The sequence below is a fragment of the Trichomycterus rosablanca genome, chromosome 10, assembly GCF_030014385.1.
Source record: "Trichomycterus rosablanca isolate fTriRos1 chromosome 10, fTriRos1.hap1, whole genome shotgun sequence".
NCBI lineage: Eukaryota > Metazoa > Chordata > Actinopteri > Siluriformes > Trichomycteridae > Trichomycterus > Trichomycterus rosablanca.
In genome coordinates this window covers 39,996,470-40,010,487 of record NC_085997.1, presented here as the reverse complement: position 1 = coordinate 40,010,487, position 14,018 = coordinate 39,996,470, and the positions used below count along the sequence as shown (strand labels likewise).

The following is a 14,018-nucleotide window of genomic DNA, read 5'->3' as shown; positions in this document are numbered from 1 at the left end:
CCGACTTCATTCAGCCTGGTGAAGTTTCAGTTATCGGGATCAGATCTGGGGCGGCACGGTGGCTCGGTGGGTAGCACTGTCGCCTCACAGCGAGAAGGTCCTGGGTTCGATTCCCCAGGCGGGGCGGTCCGGGTCCTTTCTGTGTGGAGTTTGCATGTTCTCCCCGTGTCTGCATGGGTTTCCTCGCACAGTACAAACACATGCAGTCAGGTTAACTGGAGACACTGAATTGCCCTATAGGTGAATGTGTGTGTGTGTGTGCCTTGCGCCCTTGAAAAGCTGGTATAGGCTCTGATTGGATAAGCGGTTAAGAAAGTGAGTGAGTGAGTGAGTGAGGATCAGCTTTGGCTCTGGGTTTGTACCAGTGCTGTCCTCTACCCAGGGTAAACCAGGTCACTTTCACTTCATCAGCACATCCAGAGAGTTATAAACATCTGAGGTTTCATTCTTTATCTCTCAGTCATGTGTTTCACACCACAGTCACACCCCTGCAACACAGTGAAGGAACCAAGCATTCATTTCTGCTGCTTTAGCGACATCTTGTGGCCTGTGAGTGTTACTGAGTAACTGGTTATTATTCTGTAATGCAGCGTGTGCAGGGTGGTGCAGCCAGGCTAAAATACATGAGGCATGTTGAGCACTGCTGGAATAACATGGACAAGTCTGTGTGAGACACATAATTACATTCCACTGTTCGGCTGATTTGTCACTTTTTATTTTATTTTCTTCAGTAAGAAGTTGCAGTTTTGTAATGATTACAGTGTTTAAAATACATTCCAGTGGAGTCTGGAAGCCGGAGACGTGCACGTGTGTCGGAGTGAGAGGGTCAAACATGTTCAGATCTACTAAACAGGGGTACTAAAGAGAAAGTTTGGGGAGCACTGGTTTATAATGAGACATTGAGCATGTTCTCATTGTTTGTGCTTTAGTTGGAAGGTTAGAGGAGAGAGAAGCTGAAATGAAGAAGGAGTACAACGCCCTCCATCAGAGGCACACCGAGGTGAGTACAGAGAGAGCGGCAAGGCTTGTGCACATCCATAAAACAACATAAGACCTTTAAATCTTGTTAGAATAATAAAGTATTATAATAAAATCTAAATATACACCATGTGATAAGGCTCAGCACACAGTCAGGGTTCAGTCTGCACTTACGGTGCATCACGTGTTAAGCTCTGATTTATTAACACGTCACACCAGATCATCTATTTATCTGGGCTTGGGACCTGCACTAAGGGTGCACTGATGTAGGGCTGCCGCGATTGGTCGACCTAGTGGATGCATGGTTTTTAAAACTGTTTATAAACGCTCCTTTTTAATTTCTACATCGTCTCCGTTCATATAAGCGTTCATATGATTCCCTCAGCACTACTCGCCGTGTGCAGGACCTCAGTCGTATCTGCTCCGGTCACCGGTCGGCATCATTAAGCTCCGTCTTAAAAAACACCGTCTGCAGCCGTCAGAGGACGATCGTAGAGCTTTCAAATAACAGATCAAAGTTCTCCACGACCCAAATCATCCAAAGTTTGGTGCTACTTAAACCTGGTACAGAACTAAAAGCTGGTTTGTTCACTGTGTAAAGCTTTGATGGTACCACAGCAGCACCGGCGCCGTGCTGCACGTCTATATCGTTTCATTACGCTGCTTAATCCTGGAGATCTTGGAATAGCGCATTTCTTAGCGAGTTCAGTCAGACCGCCGCGCACTTTACTGCGTCGGGCTCGAAGCACAAAAAGCTTCTCGTGTGAATGCGCCGGTAACAGCGTAACACTCAGCACCGTGTTTACATGGTTTAGAATGTGCAGTAAGTGTTGAGTGAATGTGGAGGTTAGGATCGGGGATCGTTCTGTCGTTACCGTACGCTGGACTTAATGAGACGCGGCTACATCTAACTATTTTATCTCTGCTATAAGGTGAAGCACGTTGCTGTGTGTACAGAACAGCATGAACACGAGCTGCACTCTGTTTAATATGGAGCACCTGAGAATGTGATCATATGAACATAAACCCTGTTTACATTTAGTTCTGGGTTACATTATTATCACCTACAGTTTAGTGTTACAGTAAAAGAAGATTCAATCAGATTCTGAATTACATTTTTTCGGAGGAAAATGAATCATTTAGATTAATCAACTAATCGATAAAATAGTCTATAGATTAATCAATAAAAAAATAGTGGTTAGTGGCGGCCCTACACGTAACACCATGAGCCTTTTGTATTTGTGAGCTCGGTCCAGGATTCAAACCTACAGAACTCGGGCATCTCACAATTATGCAAACTGCACTAAAAGAGGCTGTGAAAGTTGTAATGTACCTAGGGGGCGCCACTGTGCCACACCTCATTAGGGAAGGACCTTACCTGTTCTAGCATGTCTGTGCCCCCAGTGCTCGGTTTAAATGAATCTGATCTGATCTGATGCTGATTATCAGTCATGTCTGATGTCTGGTGTGCGTAGATGATCCACAGCTACATGGAACACTTGGAACGTACCAAGGCGCAGCAGCATGCGGGAGGAGAAGCTACAGAGACAGGGACTCTAGGCAGACACAGGTGAGTGCAGCTTTTCACCTACGGAGATCTGTATCGTGCACGGATACGCGTCGCGCTTTATCCCTCCGCCGGAGGGGGTTCCTCATAACTGCAGCAATGACGCCCTCTGCTGGCGGATCGATGGCGCTGCACAGAGACCCTCGGACCATATTAAGAGTAGAGAACTGAGGGGACTCTGTACTCGGGGGCGCGTCTGTATTTCCCCCTCTCGGCTGTTTAGTCTCGTCCAATAGGGGTGCAGTGAGGCGCGCAGGGGGGCACAGCAGTGCCCCGAACATACGCTACTGCAGAGAGAAAGAGCGAGAGAGAGCGAGAGAGAGAATAGAACAGAATTAATGAGAGAGAGAGCGAGAGTGAGAGTGTGCCAGTGCCAGCTCGGTGTTGCTTAGCACTGAGGCGGTGTCATCAATCTGCCCAGAGCAGAGGAGGAGACGCTAGACGGGCACTCCTTGGCAGCGCCAGCGACCCCGAGGGAGAAAAGGAGAGATGAATAAATAAACCGGTTGGAGAAGCTGCGGCACAGCCGGTTCCTCTCTCTGTGTGTGTGTGTGTGCCGCGCTGTGTGTGTGTGTGATGTCGCAGCGCTGATACGACACGCCGATGCCGATGGGATTATTTAGCCGTGCCCGGTGGGTGCCGCGCGGCCCCTGACTCGTACCCGCCGCCATGAACCCGGGCTGCATGCTGCTGTTTGTGTTCGGGTTCGTGGGGGGGGCCGTGGTCATCAACTCGGCCGTGCTGGTGTCGCTGTCGGTGCTGCTGCTGGTGCATTACTCCGTCTCCGGCGGCCTGCCCGCCATCACCCTCCCCGGGATAAACAGGTACGCAGAGAGGACGCGGCGCCGCACGTACATCGTAGCGATTATTAATGTGCTTCCTAAGTGAGCTGGACTTCCTCTCCGGTCCTGCGTGTGTTCCAGGCTCCTGCACGTCTGTTATTATCTTGTTTATTTATCTGCAGTGCCGCTCTCACCAGCGGTTAGTCGCAGGAACCGTCCTGGTGCTGTGTCGGTCCTGAACGAGTCAATATAATCTACACAAAACATATATTATAAATGTAGCGCAGAAATAAAGAAATAATCTGTAAGTTCAGATAAAAACAACAACAGATTAGCGAGTGTATTTAGCCGTTTTACTTCGTGTCTTTACTTTCCTCCTCATTGTGTAAATGAATGTAATTTCTGTAACAAGAAGGTTCCAGTTAAAAGCTTCAACTGATACGTTTTGTTTTCATTACAGAACAAAAGCGCTCGATAAATCACGGCACAGCGGCCAAAATCCCAAACACGGCAAAAACCATCATAACCGCTGCTTACCTTAGCTTCTGTTCTTCCAGATGCTATTACATTTATAAGCGTGCGTCCCATTAGGAACAGAATCCGTTATTTTGTAAATGTGCTTATAATTAAAAACCTCCAAACTTTTCCCGGTGGTGAAGTAAAACAGGAAGTGGTTAGAAAGCCGATCGAGCGTTTCATTACCACGTCATCTGTGTGACGCAAACCGAATAAATGCAAATAACAGCATTTCTTACTAACAATTACAATCAGAAGCTCTGATTGGTTCAGAAAGCGTCTTTCAACCATCAGCACCGATTCTGTAGGAGCGTTCCATTCACCCCGGTCGTTCCTGTGAAGTGCACTACGTAGGGTATTCCACCATTTTAAGTGAGATTCTGATCCTGGCAGGTGATAAGAAGCGGTGCAGGTGCAGGTTGGACACTTCTCCTCTGTTCTGTTCTGTTCTGTTCTCTTCTGTTCTGTTCTCTTCTCCTCTGTTCTCTTCTCCTCTGTTCTCTTCTCTTCTCTTCTGTTCTGTTCTCCTCTGTTCTGTTCTCCTCTGTTCTGTTCTCTTCTCTTCTCCTCTGTTCTCTTCTCCTGTTCTCTTCTCTTCTGTTCTGTTCTCCTCTGTTCTGTTCTCCTCTGTTCTGTTCTGTTCTCTTCTCCTCTCCTCTGTTCTGTTCTCCTTTATTCTGTTCTCTTCTGTTCTCCTCTGTTCTCTTCTGTTCTCCTCTGTTCTCCTCTGTTCTCTTCTGTTCTCCTCTGTTCTCTTCTGTTCTCTTCTGTTCTCTTCTGTTCTCTTCTGTTCTCTTCTGTTCTCTTCTGTTCTGTTCTCTTCTCCTCTGTTCTCTTCTCCTCTGTTCTCTTCTCTTCTCTTCTGTTCTGTTCTCCTCTGTTCTGTTCTCCTCTGTTCTGTTCTCTTCTCTTCTCCTCTGTTCTCTTCTCCTGTTCTCTTCTCTTCTGTTCTGTTCTCCTCTGTTCTGTTCTCCTCTGTTCTGTTCTGTTCTGTTCTCTTCTCCTCTCCTCTGTTCTGTTCTCCTTTATTCTGTTCTCTTCTGTTCTCCTCTGTTCTCTTCTGTTCTCCTCTGTTCTCTTCTGTTCTCTTCTGTTCTCTTCTGTTCTCTTCTGTTCTCTTCTGTTCTGTTCTCCTCTGTTCGGTTCTCCTCTGTTCTGTTCTCCTTTGTTCTGTTCTCTTCTGTTCTCCTCTGTTCTCCTCTGTTCTCTTCTGTTCTCTGTTCTCTTCTGTTCTCCTCTGTTCTCTTCTGTTCTCTTCTCTTCTCTTCTGTTCTCTTCTCTTCTGTTCTGTTCTCTTCTCTTCTGTTCTGTTCTCCTCTGTTCTGTTCTCCTCTGTTCTGTTCTCCTCTGTTCTGTTCTCTTCTCCTCTCTTCTCCTCTGTTCTGTTCTCCTTTGTTCTGTTCTCCTCTGTTCTCTTCTGTTCTCCTCTGTTCTCTTCTGTTCTCTTCTGTTCTCCTCTGTTCTGTTCTGTTCTCTTCTCCTCTCTTCTCCTCTGTTCTGTTCTCCTTTGTTCTGTTCTCTTCTGTTCTCCTCTGTTCTCTTCTGTTCTCCTCTGTTCTCTTCTGTTCTCTTCTGTTCTCTTCTGTTCTCCTCTGTTCTGTTCTCCTCTGTTCGGTTCTCCTCTGTTCTGTTCTCCTTTGTTCTGTTCTCTTCTGTTCTCCTCTGTTCTCTTCTGTTCTCCTCTGTTCTCTTCTGTTCTCTTCTCTTCTCTTCTGTTCTCTTCTCTTCTGTTCTGTTCTCCTCTGTTCTCTTCTCCTCTGTTCTGTTCTCCTCTGTTCTGTTCTCTTCTCCTCTCTTCTCCTCTGTTCTGTTCTCCTTTGTTCTGTTCTCCTCTGTTCTCCTCTGTTCTCCTCTGTTCTCTTCTGTTCTCTTCTCTTCTCTTCTGTTCTCTTCTCTTCTGTTCTGTTCTCCTCTGTTCTCTTCTCTTCTGTTCTGTTCTCCTCTGTTCTGTTCTCCTCTGTTCTGTTCTGTTCTCTTCTCCTCTCTTCTCCTCTGTTCTGTTCTCCTTTGTTCTGTTCTCTTCTGTTCTCCTCTGTTCTGTTCTGTTCTCTTCTCTTCTCTTGTCTTTTATTTGATTCTGTTCTTTGATCTCCACGCTCCTCCACTTCTGGACAGGGTCCTTACACAGTGTCGAAGACCCCGCCCACTTTTTAGTCCCGTCTTTTCCAACCCAGCAGACGAGTGGCCGATTATGTCTGCTGCACCGTCTGAGACTCGAACGCGTATCCGATTCCCCTTTGCTATTTCACCTCTCTGCTACAGACCCGGTGTAAGATCTCTGTTCTGGATGCTGAGCTGGTTCTGCTCTCAGTGTTCTGCTACCTCCACCACACTTCACAGATCAGTAATCAGTAGCTCATACACACGTGCTGACGTGTTGTCGTGTGTGTGTACGCAGGAAGGAGCGCCCCGTATCTTTAGGGATTTTCTCTCTGGGGAGCGGAGACGTCAGGACCCCCGACCCCCAGAGGGAGCAGGCGGAGAGTCCGGGGACCGACACGTGGAGGTACAACGACCTGAGCCACCCGCGCTCCAACACCAGCCTCAGGGTGAGTATAAGCGGTTCAGGTGGGGTTCATACAGGTACTGGGTACTGGAGGACCTCAACAGACCCGAGGTTCTGCACTCTGCTCCTCTGGGTTTGGTCTCACCTTTAATCTGGACTAACGGACCAACGGACCAACGGACCGGTTCCTGTGATGTGAGGTTCCTGCTCGGCTCTCGTCTCTGTATCGTACCTGATACACACACTGGTCCCACAGCATTCAGAGCTTTACACACCAGTAACAGCACCTTACAGTCTGTCCTGTAACATACTGGTGTTCTCTTCTGTTCTGTTCTTTTCTCTTCTTTTCTCTTCTGTCCTCTTCTCTAACATACTGGTAACCAGTGTAAGGAATTAGGAACAGAGACGTCTTCTGTTCTGTTCTGTTCTCTTCTCTTCTGTTCTCTTTAGTTCTCTTTTGTTCCATTCTGTTCTCCTATGTTCTCTTCTGTTCTCTTTTGTTCTGTTCTCTTCTCTTCTGTTCTCTTTAGTTCTCTTTTGTTCCATTCTGTTCTCCTATGTTCTCTTCTGTTCTCTTTAGTTCTCTTTTGTTCCATTCTGTTCTCTGTTCTGCAATTCTGTCAGATAATACTCAATTTCTTCCAGAAAATGATTGCAATCACAAATGCTTTGGTATTAATATCTTCATTTATTTTGCTTGCAATGAAAAAACACAAAAGAAAATGAAAAAAAAGTCAAATCAATTATCATTTTACACAAAACTCCAAAAATGGGCCGGACAAAAGTATTGGCACCCTCAGCCTAATACTTGGTAGCACAACCTTTAGACAAAATAACTGCAAACAACCGCTTCCGGTAACCATCAATGAGTGTCTTACAATGCCCTGCTGGAATTTTAGACCATTCTTCTTTGGCAAACTGCTCCAGGTCCCTGAGATTTGAAGGGTGCCTTCTCCAAACTGCCATTTTGAGATCTCTCCACAGGTGTTCTATGGGATTCAGGTCTGGACTCATTGCTGGCCACTTTAGAAGTCTCCAGTGCTTTCTCTCAAACCATTTTCTAGTGCTTTTTGAAGTGTGTTTTGGGTCTTTGTCCTGCTGGAAGACCCATGACCTCTGAGGGAGACCCAGCTTTCTCACACTGGGCCCTACATTATGCTGCAAAATTTGTTGGTAGTCTTCAGACTTCATAATGCCATGCACACGGTCAAGCAGTCCAGTGCCAGAGGCAGCAAAGCAACCCCAAAACATCAGGGAACCTCCGCCATGTTTGACTGTAGGGACCGTGTTCTTTTCTTTGAAGGCCTCGTTTTTTTCCCTGTAAACTCTATGTTGATGCCTTTTCCCAAAAAGCTCTACTTTTGTCTCATCTGACCAGAGAACATTCTTCCAAAACGTTTTTGGCTTTCTCAGGTAAGTTTTGGCAAACTCCAGCCTGGCTTTTTTATGTCTCTGGGTCAGAAGTGGGGTCTTCCTGGGTATCCTACCATAGAGTCCCTTTTCATTCAGACGCCGACGGATAGTACGGGTTGACACTGTTGTACCCTCGGACTGCAGGGCAGCTTGAACTTGTTTGGATGTTAGTCGAGGTTCTTTATCCACCATCCGCACAATCTTTCGTTGAAATCTCTCGTCAATTTTTCTTTTCCGTCCACATCTAGGGAGGTTAGCCACAGTGCCATGGGCTTTAAACTTCTTGATGACACTGCGCACGGTAGACACAGGAACATTCAGGTCTTTGGAGATGGACTTGTAGCCTTGAGATTGCCCATGCTTCCTCACAATTTTGCTTCTCAAGTCCTCAGACAGTTCTTTGGTCTTCTTTCTTTTCTCCATGCTCAATGTGGTACACACAAGGACACAGGACAGAGGTTGAGTCAACTTTAATCCATTTTAACTGGCTGCAAGTGTGATTTAGTTATTGCCACCACCTGTTATGTGCCACAGGTAAGTAACAGGTGCTGTTAATTACACAAATTAGAGAAGCATCACATGATTTTTCAAAGGGTGCCAATACTTTTGTCCACCCCCTTTTTTATGTTTGGTGTGGAATTATATCCAATTTGGCTTTTTGACAATTCTTTTTGTGGTTTTCCATTGAAGACAAATTAAATGAACATTTTAATACCAAAGCATTTGTAATTGCAATCATTTTCTGGAAGAAATTGAGTATTATCTGACAGAATTGCAGGGGTGCCAATACTTTTGGCCAGCACTGTATGTTCTCTTCTGTTCTCTTCTGTTCTATTCTCTTTTTTCCATTATCTTCTTTTCTGTTCTTTTCAAATCTTTTTTGTTCTGTTTTGTTCTGTTCTCTTCTCTTCTGTTCTCTTCTGTTTTGTTCTCTTATGTTCTGTTCTCTTCAGTTTTCTTCTGCTCTCTTCCCTTCTTGTCTCTTCTTTTCTAATCACTTTTGTTCTCTTTTTCATTATTTTCTCTTCTGTTCTCTTCTTTTCTATTCTCTTCTTTTCTCTTCTCTTTTATTTTATTTTGTTCTTTTCTCTTCTCTTTTGTTCTCGTCTCGTCTCTTCTGTTCTCTTCTCTTTTGTTCTCTTCTGTTCTCTTCTTTTCTTTACTCTTCTTTTCTCTTCTCTTTCTCTTCTCTTCTCTTCTCTTCTCATCTCTTTTATTCTATTCTTTTCTCTTCTGTTTTCTTTTTTTCAGTTCTCTTCTGTTCTCATCTCTTATTTCATCTTCTCTTCTCTTCTGTTCTGTTCTCTTTGGTTCTCTTCTTTTCTTTTCTATTCTCTTAAGTTCTCCTCTTGTCTCTTCTATTCTTTTCTATTCTTTTTCCTTTTTTTGTACTTTATTCTCTTCTGTTCTCTTCTGTTCTCTTCTGTTCTTTTGCTGTGGTGAGAAACTCTAGAGATGAAACCTCTGAGAAAGCTGTTTAATGGAGTGGACGCGTCTCTGATCTTATTGATGTTCTTACAGTACCACGATGCAGATTTAGTAACATGACTACTGAATCTGTGATGAGTCTGTGAGCAGCCAGGGTCACGATGACGTCGGTTCCTTTAGATACACGCCGGCGGTTTTGGTTGGCCGTGCTGCGTACTGAACGTGCTGCACTTTTGGGGACCCCCGAGGCCTCACAGGAAGGAGAGCCGTGCCAGCGTCGGTATTGTCAGAGCTTCTGTTCTGAACAGATTCCAGGAGGTGATGTGGTGAAGCTGCGTCCCGCATACTTAAACCACCGGAGTGAACGAGCTGCCCTCATCATCCCCCGTCTCTGTGCGGCGCCTTCCATCAGCCTGCAGAGGGCGTAACTGCAGCAGTGATGAGGATTCCCCTCTGTCAGAGTTATACCCTCCTCATAACTGCAGCAGTTACGCCCTCTGCTGGCTGATCCATGCCGCTGCACAGAGACCTTCGGACGATCCTGTACCCTGTTCTGTTCCTCTCTGCCGTGATTAGAACACCCTCGAGTTCCTCAGAGCTCCTTGGTAAAAGGATCGTATTCCAGCCCGTGTCCGTCTCGGATACACCGGTATTGATCGGTAATGTGATAGAGCAGAAAGCTTTAATGGAATGATGGACCATTGGTGGGGGGGGCACGATTACAGATTCATGCTCTTCTACATTGCCATTTATGGACAGCAGAGGGGGCACGGAGGCGCACTCACTCACTCACTGACAGTCACCTACAATTGGAGGTGTTTCTATTCATAACGGTTTCTGTATAGAATGGATGGGGTCAGTAGTTGGTCAGCATGGTCGTGTTCGGTACCCGGACTGGCCTCAGACCGTGCTGGTTTCTGTTGCAGGATGAACTCTCAGAAGCGAATCGCGGCGGCTCCGACTCCGCTACCCCGATGTCCAGCGCCACCTCAGACGCTGCCTTGACGTCGGCAGACGTGACTCGGACCGGGGCGGCGCAGGGACTGGACAGGAACTTGAACTCCAGCAGTAGAAAGCCGGACAGCAGTAAGGACATTTCAGCTGTACAGGAGGCTGGAGCGACAACGACGCCTCCTACAGGTCAGAGTCAGAGTCAGAAATCCTCCTCCTCCTGTCAAAAGATTCATTAACAATTAGAACTAAGATACGTACAAATATTAGAGCTTTGATTAAAGGTTTTTGGTTATATAACGACATGCTGCATTGATCTGAAGCACCATATTATTACTAACACAGCGCTACCTTAAAACTGGACGTGAGTCGGTTCTGGGAGGGGTGTTGAGTTTTAAAGACGTTGAGTTTCGAGGTATTTTTCCCCATAAGGATGTTTGGGAGAACCTGTTAATGCGTCCATGGTCCCGTGGAGCTGCAGATATTTTAGTCTCATGTAAAATAATGAGGTTGTTTTTGACACTTAAACACTGAAAATAACACAAATATAATATAAACACACTGAAATACAATTACTAACAGTTACACATCAATAAAAATACAATAAAAGCTGCACTTTAGTTTTACTTCTTTATTATTTCCTGACGCTTCTTAATGCTGGAGATGCTCGATGTTGGAATACCGTATTCCCTTCGGCACCGGCGCATTCACACGAGAAGTGACAGAACCGCTTCTGCGCCGCTGTGCCGTTATTTCCTATGAAGTGTGACGGCGGTGCACAAAACTTAGCGTGACTTACTGTAGTAAAACAGCGAGTGAGGAATGTGATTAGTGGAGGAACTTATGAGCAGTAATAATGAAGAGAAGTTTAGTGCTCCTGTCTCCTTCTTTTACTACATTAAACCACGTTAAGCTTTATTCTCAACCAGAAGCGTTTTAGACTCTGGGAGAAGCTGATTCTGATTCTCACCATTTCTCAGAAGCTGGAGCTGTAACACAAGTTTAAAAGTGAAACAGGGAGGAGAATCCAGATAAACACAGATACACGTGGAGCTTCAGAATTACGTGTCATGAGCTGATGGTAACAGCAATGATCCACATGTTTTTGACCTGACCTCCAGTGGACATTTGTGGAGAGATTTGAAGGTGATATCTGAATACTTTAGATGATTTTCCATGAAGAAGGGGACAAAGCGCCTAAATCCGTGTCCGAACAGCTTGTCTAGACGTATCTGAAGGCCTCGTGGCTGTAATTACTGAACACAGGGGGTCTGATCAAGGCGCTTCACCTCGTTTGATCATAACCGTTATTAATGTAAACAGATCTGATGGAGAGCCCGGAGAAGTCTGAGGTGCAGGCGATTATCGAGTCCACCCCTGAACTGGACATGGACCTGAGCGGCCTCAAAGTGTCCAGGTAAACCATCACTGATAAACACCCGGTGACCCGCCCTGCTCCCTACTACCTACCTGATCAGCTCCTCAGTAGAGAGGGTTCTAATCAGACCTGGAGCTCATGGTCAGGTTATTTAGACGCTCTACTTATACAGAGATGCACCCGTTACATCACCACAGGTTCTAATGCGTGTTTTTCACCAGTACATCACTCTCCCCCCCCCCCCCCCCCCAGCACCCCCACTAAGGGTTTTGAGAACGTGGTTTTGGAGCGGAACACCGACTCCCTGTTTGAGGAGCTCTCCTCAGCAGGCACCGACCTGATTGGAGACGTGGACGAGGGCGCGGATTTACTGGGTGAGTGTAAATGATTCACGCACGGTTTTAAGCTAAAGTTTGTGAACCCTGCATTAATTAAAGTGCTTGTTGTTATGGTAACACGGCGGGCGTGGCTGGAACCCCTGCACTAGACGATTAGAGGCTCAAATAATCGATGGACATTAGTCGTACCTAATGCCCCGATCATATTTCCCTTACTTACCACATAGAAGCACTTTGTAGTTCTACAATTACTGACTGTAGTCCATATGTTTCTCTACATGCTTTGTTACCCCCTTTCATGCTGTTCTTCAATGGTCAGGACCCCCACAGAGCAGGTATTATTTAGGTGGTGGATGATTCTCAGCACTGCAGTGACACTGACATGGTGGTGGCGTGTTAGAGTGTGTTGTGCACAGCAGCGCTGCTGGAGTTTTTAAACACCGTGTCCACTCACTGTCCACTCTATTAGACACTCCTACCTAGTCGGTCCACCTTGTAGATGTAAAGTCAGAGACGATCGCTCATCTATTGCTGCTGTTTGAGTCGCTCATCTTCTAGACCTTCATCAGTGGGCACAGGACGCTGCCCATGGGGAGCTGTCGGGTGGATGTTTTTGGTCGGTGGACTATTCTCGGTCCAGCAGTGACGGCGAGGTGTTTAAAAACTCCAGCAGCGCTGCTGTGTCTGATCCACTCATACCAGCACAACACACACTAACACACCACCACCATGTCAGTGTCACTGCAGTGCTGAGAATCATCCAGCACCTAAATAATACCTGCTCTGTGTGTGCTGAGTGTTCTGATCCGGGTTCATTCTGCTTCTCTTTACTGCAGGTATGGGACGGGAGGTGGAGCATCTCATCCAGGAGAACACTCAGCTTCTGGAGACCAAGTAAAACGTTCTTATATTATACAGAAGCTCATTCATGATTTATTCTGCTGATCTGAAGGCGTCTGTGGTCCTGCCCGGTTGCCATGTCCTCTGTTTGTGTGCGCTCCCCGCAGGAACGCTCTTAACGCGGCGAAGAACGAGCTGATCGGTCGAGTGGACGAGCTGACCTGTGAGAAGGAGGCTCTGCGGGGCGAGATGAAAGTGCTCAGACGGACCAGAGACAGACTGCAGGACAAGAACAAGGAGCTGGAGGAGGAGATTAAAAAGTAAGAGCACCCGTGTGTTCTCAGTGCTCGTTACAGGTGTGCATGGGGTCGAATACCTCGGTTATTCAAAGCATGTGATGGGCACACGGCAGATGTAAATAAGCTTTATTTATTTATTCATGTTGTTGGTTAATTATGCGCATTTTTCATGCTGGCGATTCGACCCACCAGCAGGTGGCACTGTTTCACCCCTGCATCCACGGTAACAGTGTCTGTTGAACACCCGGCCAGGTCGACAGCACCGCCGAGACCCGAACCCAGGAGCTCAGGGTTTTCTCAGTGATGGTTGTGTGCTACCGGCCACCTCTAGTGGGCGCGATCGGCAGTGCAGGCACTAGTCTGCTGGGTGGGAAAAGACGGGACTAAAAAGAAAGGTGGGGCGTGGTCTTCGAGGCTGTGTAAGGACCCCGGTTAGTAGAGCGTGACTCTCCGTGAGTTGCTGAAGTACGGGCGAATAAGAAGTGTTCGGTGGCTGGATACCCTCCTCATACGGCATCAGGGTCTCCAGCAGAGGAAGAGGAACTGGCTATGACTAAAAGGGAGAAGATTAACATCTCGTTATTTGATCTGGACAGGGTGCGGGCGGAGCTGGAGGTGGCCAAACGGCGGACCAAAGAGGAAGACGAAGTGAGTGCTGCAGAACATGGACAGTAATAGAAATCGTGTCCCGTTATACCAGACCCTTATATTATGGGATGTTTGTGGTCGTTTCCTTGCAGAGTGACGTTCCTACAGCCCAGCGGAAGAGGTTCACACGGGTGGAGATGGCCAGAGTGCTGATGGAACGAAACCAGTACAAGGAGAGACTGATGGAGCTGCAGGAAGCCGTCAGGTGGACCGAGATGATCCGGTTAGTACCGATCCAGCCGATGATTAATCATAGCTGATTAAGAGAGCCAGAGAATTCTGGCCACTAGGAGGCGCACTTTCGCTGATTAAATATACCCTATATGGAAATCACATGCGTCTGATTTTCCAGCAGCTGTTTAGGGAAGGTCCTA

General features: G+C 46.7%; 1 protein-coding gene across 2 annotated transcripts in view; it reads left to right on the top strand.

The window, feature by feature from the left end:
• The window catches only part of spag9b (sperm associated antigen 9b), a 43,072-nt gene that overhangs the window by 11,866 nt on the left and 17,188 nt on the right, over positions 1 to 14,018 (top strand). Inside the window, exons 3-12 of one of the 2 annotated variants that reach the window (XM_063003343.1) lie at positions 930 to 1,000; positions 2,454 to 2,548; positions 6,242 to 6,392; positions 10,117 to 10,330; positions 11,465 to 11,558; positions 11,772 to 11,893; positions 12,694 to 12,751; positions 12,865 to 13,017; positions 13,593 to 13,644; positions 13,737 to 13,867. In XM_063003343.1, the coding sequence (XP_062859413.1) occupies positions 930 to 1,000; positions 2,454 to 2,548; positions 6,242 to 6,392; positions 10,117 to 10,330; positions 11,465 to 11,558; positions 11,772 to 11,893; positions 12,694 to 12,751; positions 12,865 to 13,017; positions 13,593 to 13,644; positions 13,737 to 13,867 (1,141 nt within the window). Of the gene's footprint in view, positions 1 to 929; positions 1,001 to 2,453; positions 2,549 to 2,977; positions 3,370 to 6,241; positions 6,393 to 10,116; positions 10,331 to 11,464; positions 11,559 to 11,771; positions 11,894 to 12,693; positions 12,752 to 12,864; positions 13,018 to 13,592; positions 13,645 to 13,736; positions 13,868 to 14,018 lie in introns of those variants that run through there. The other variant, XM_063003345.1, reaches the window with a different exon arrangement.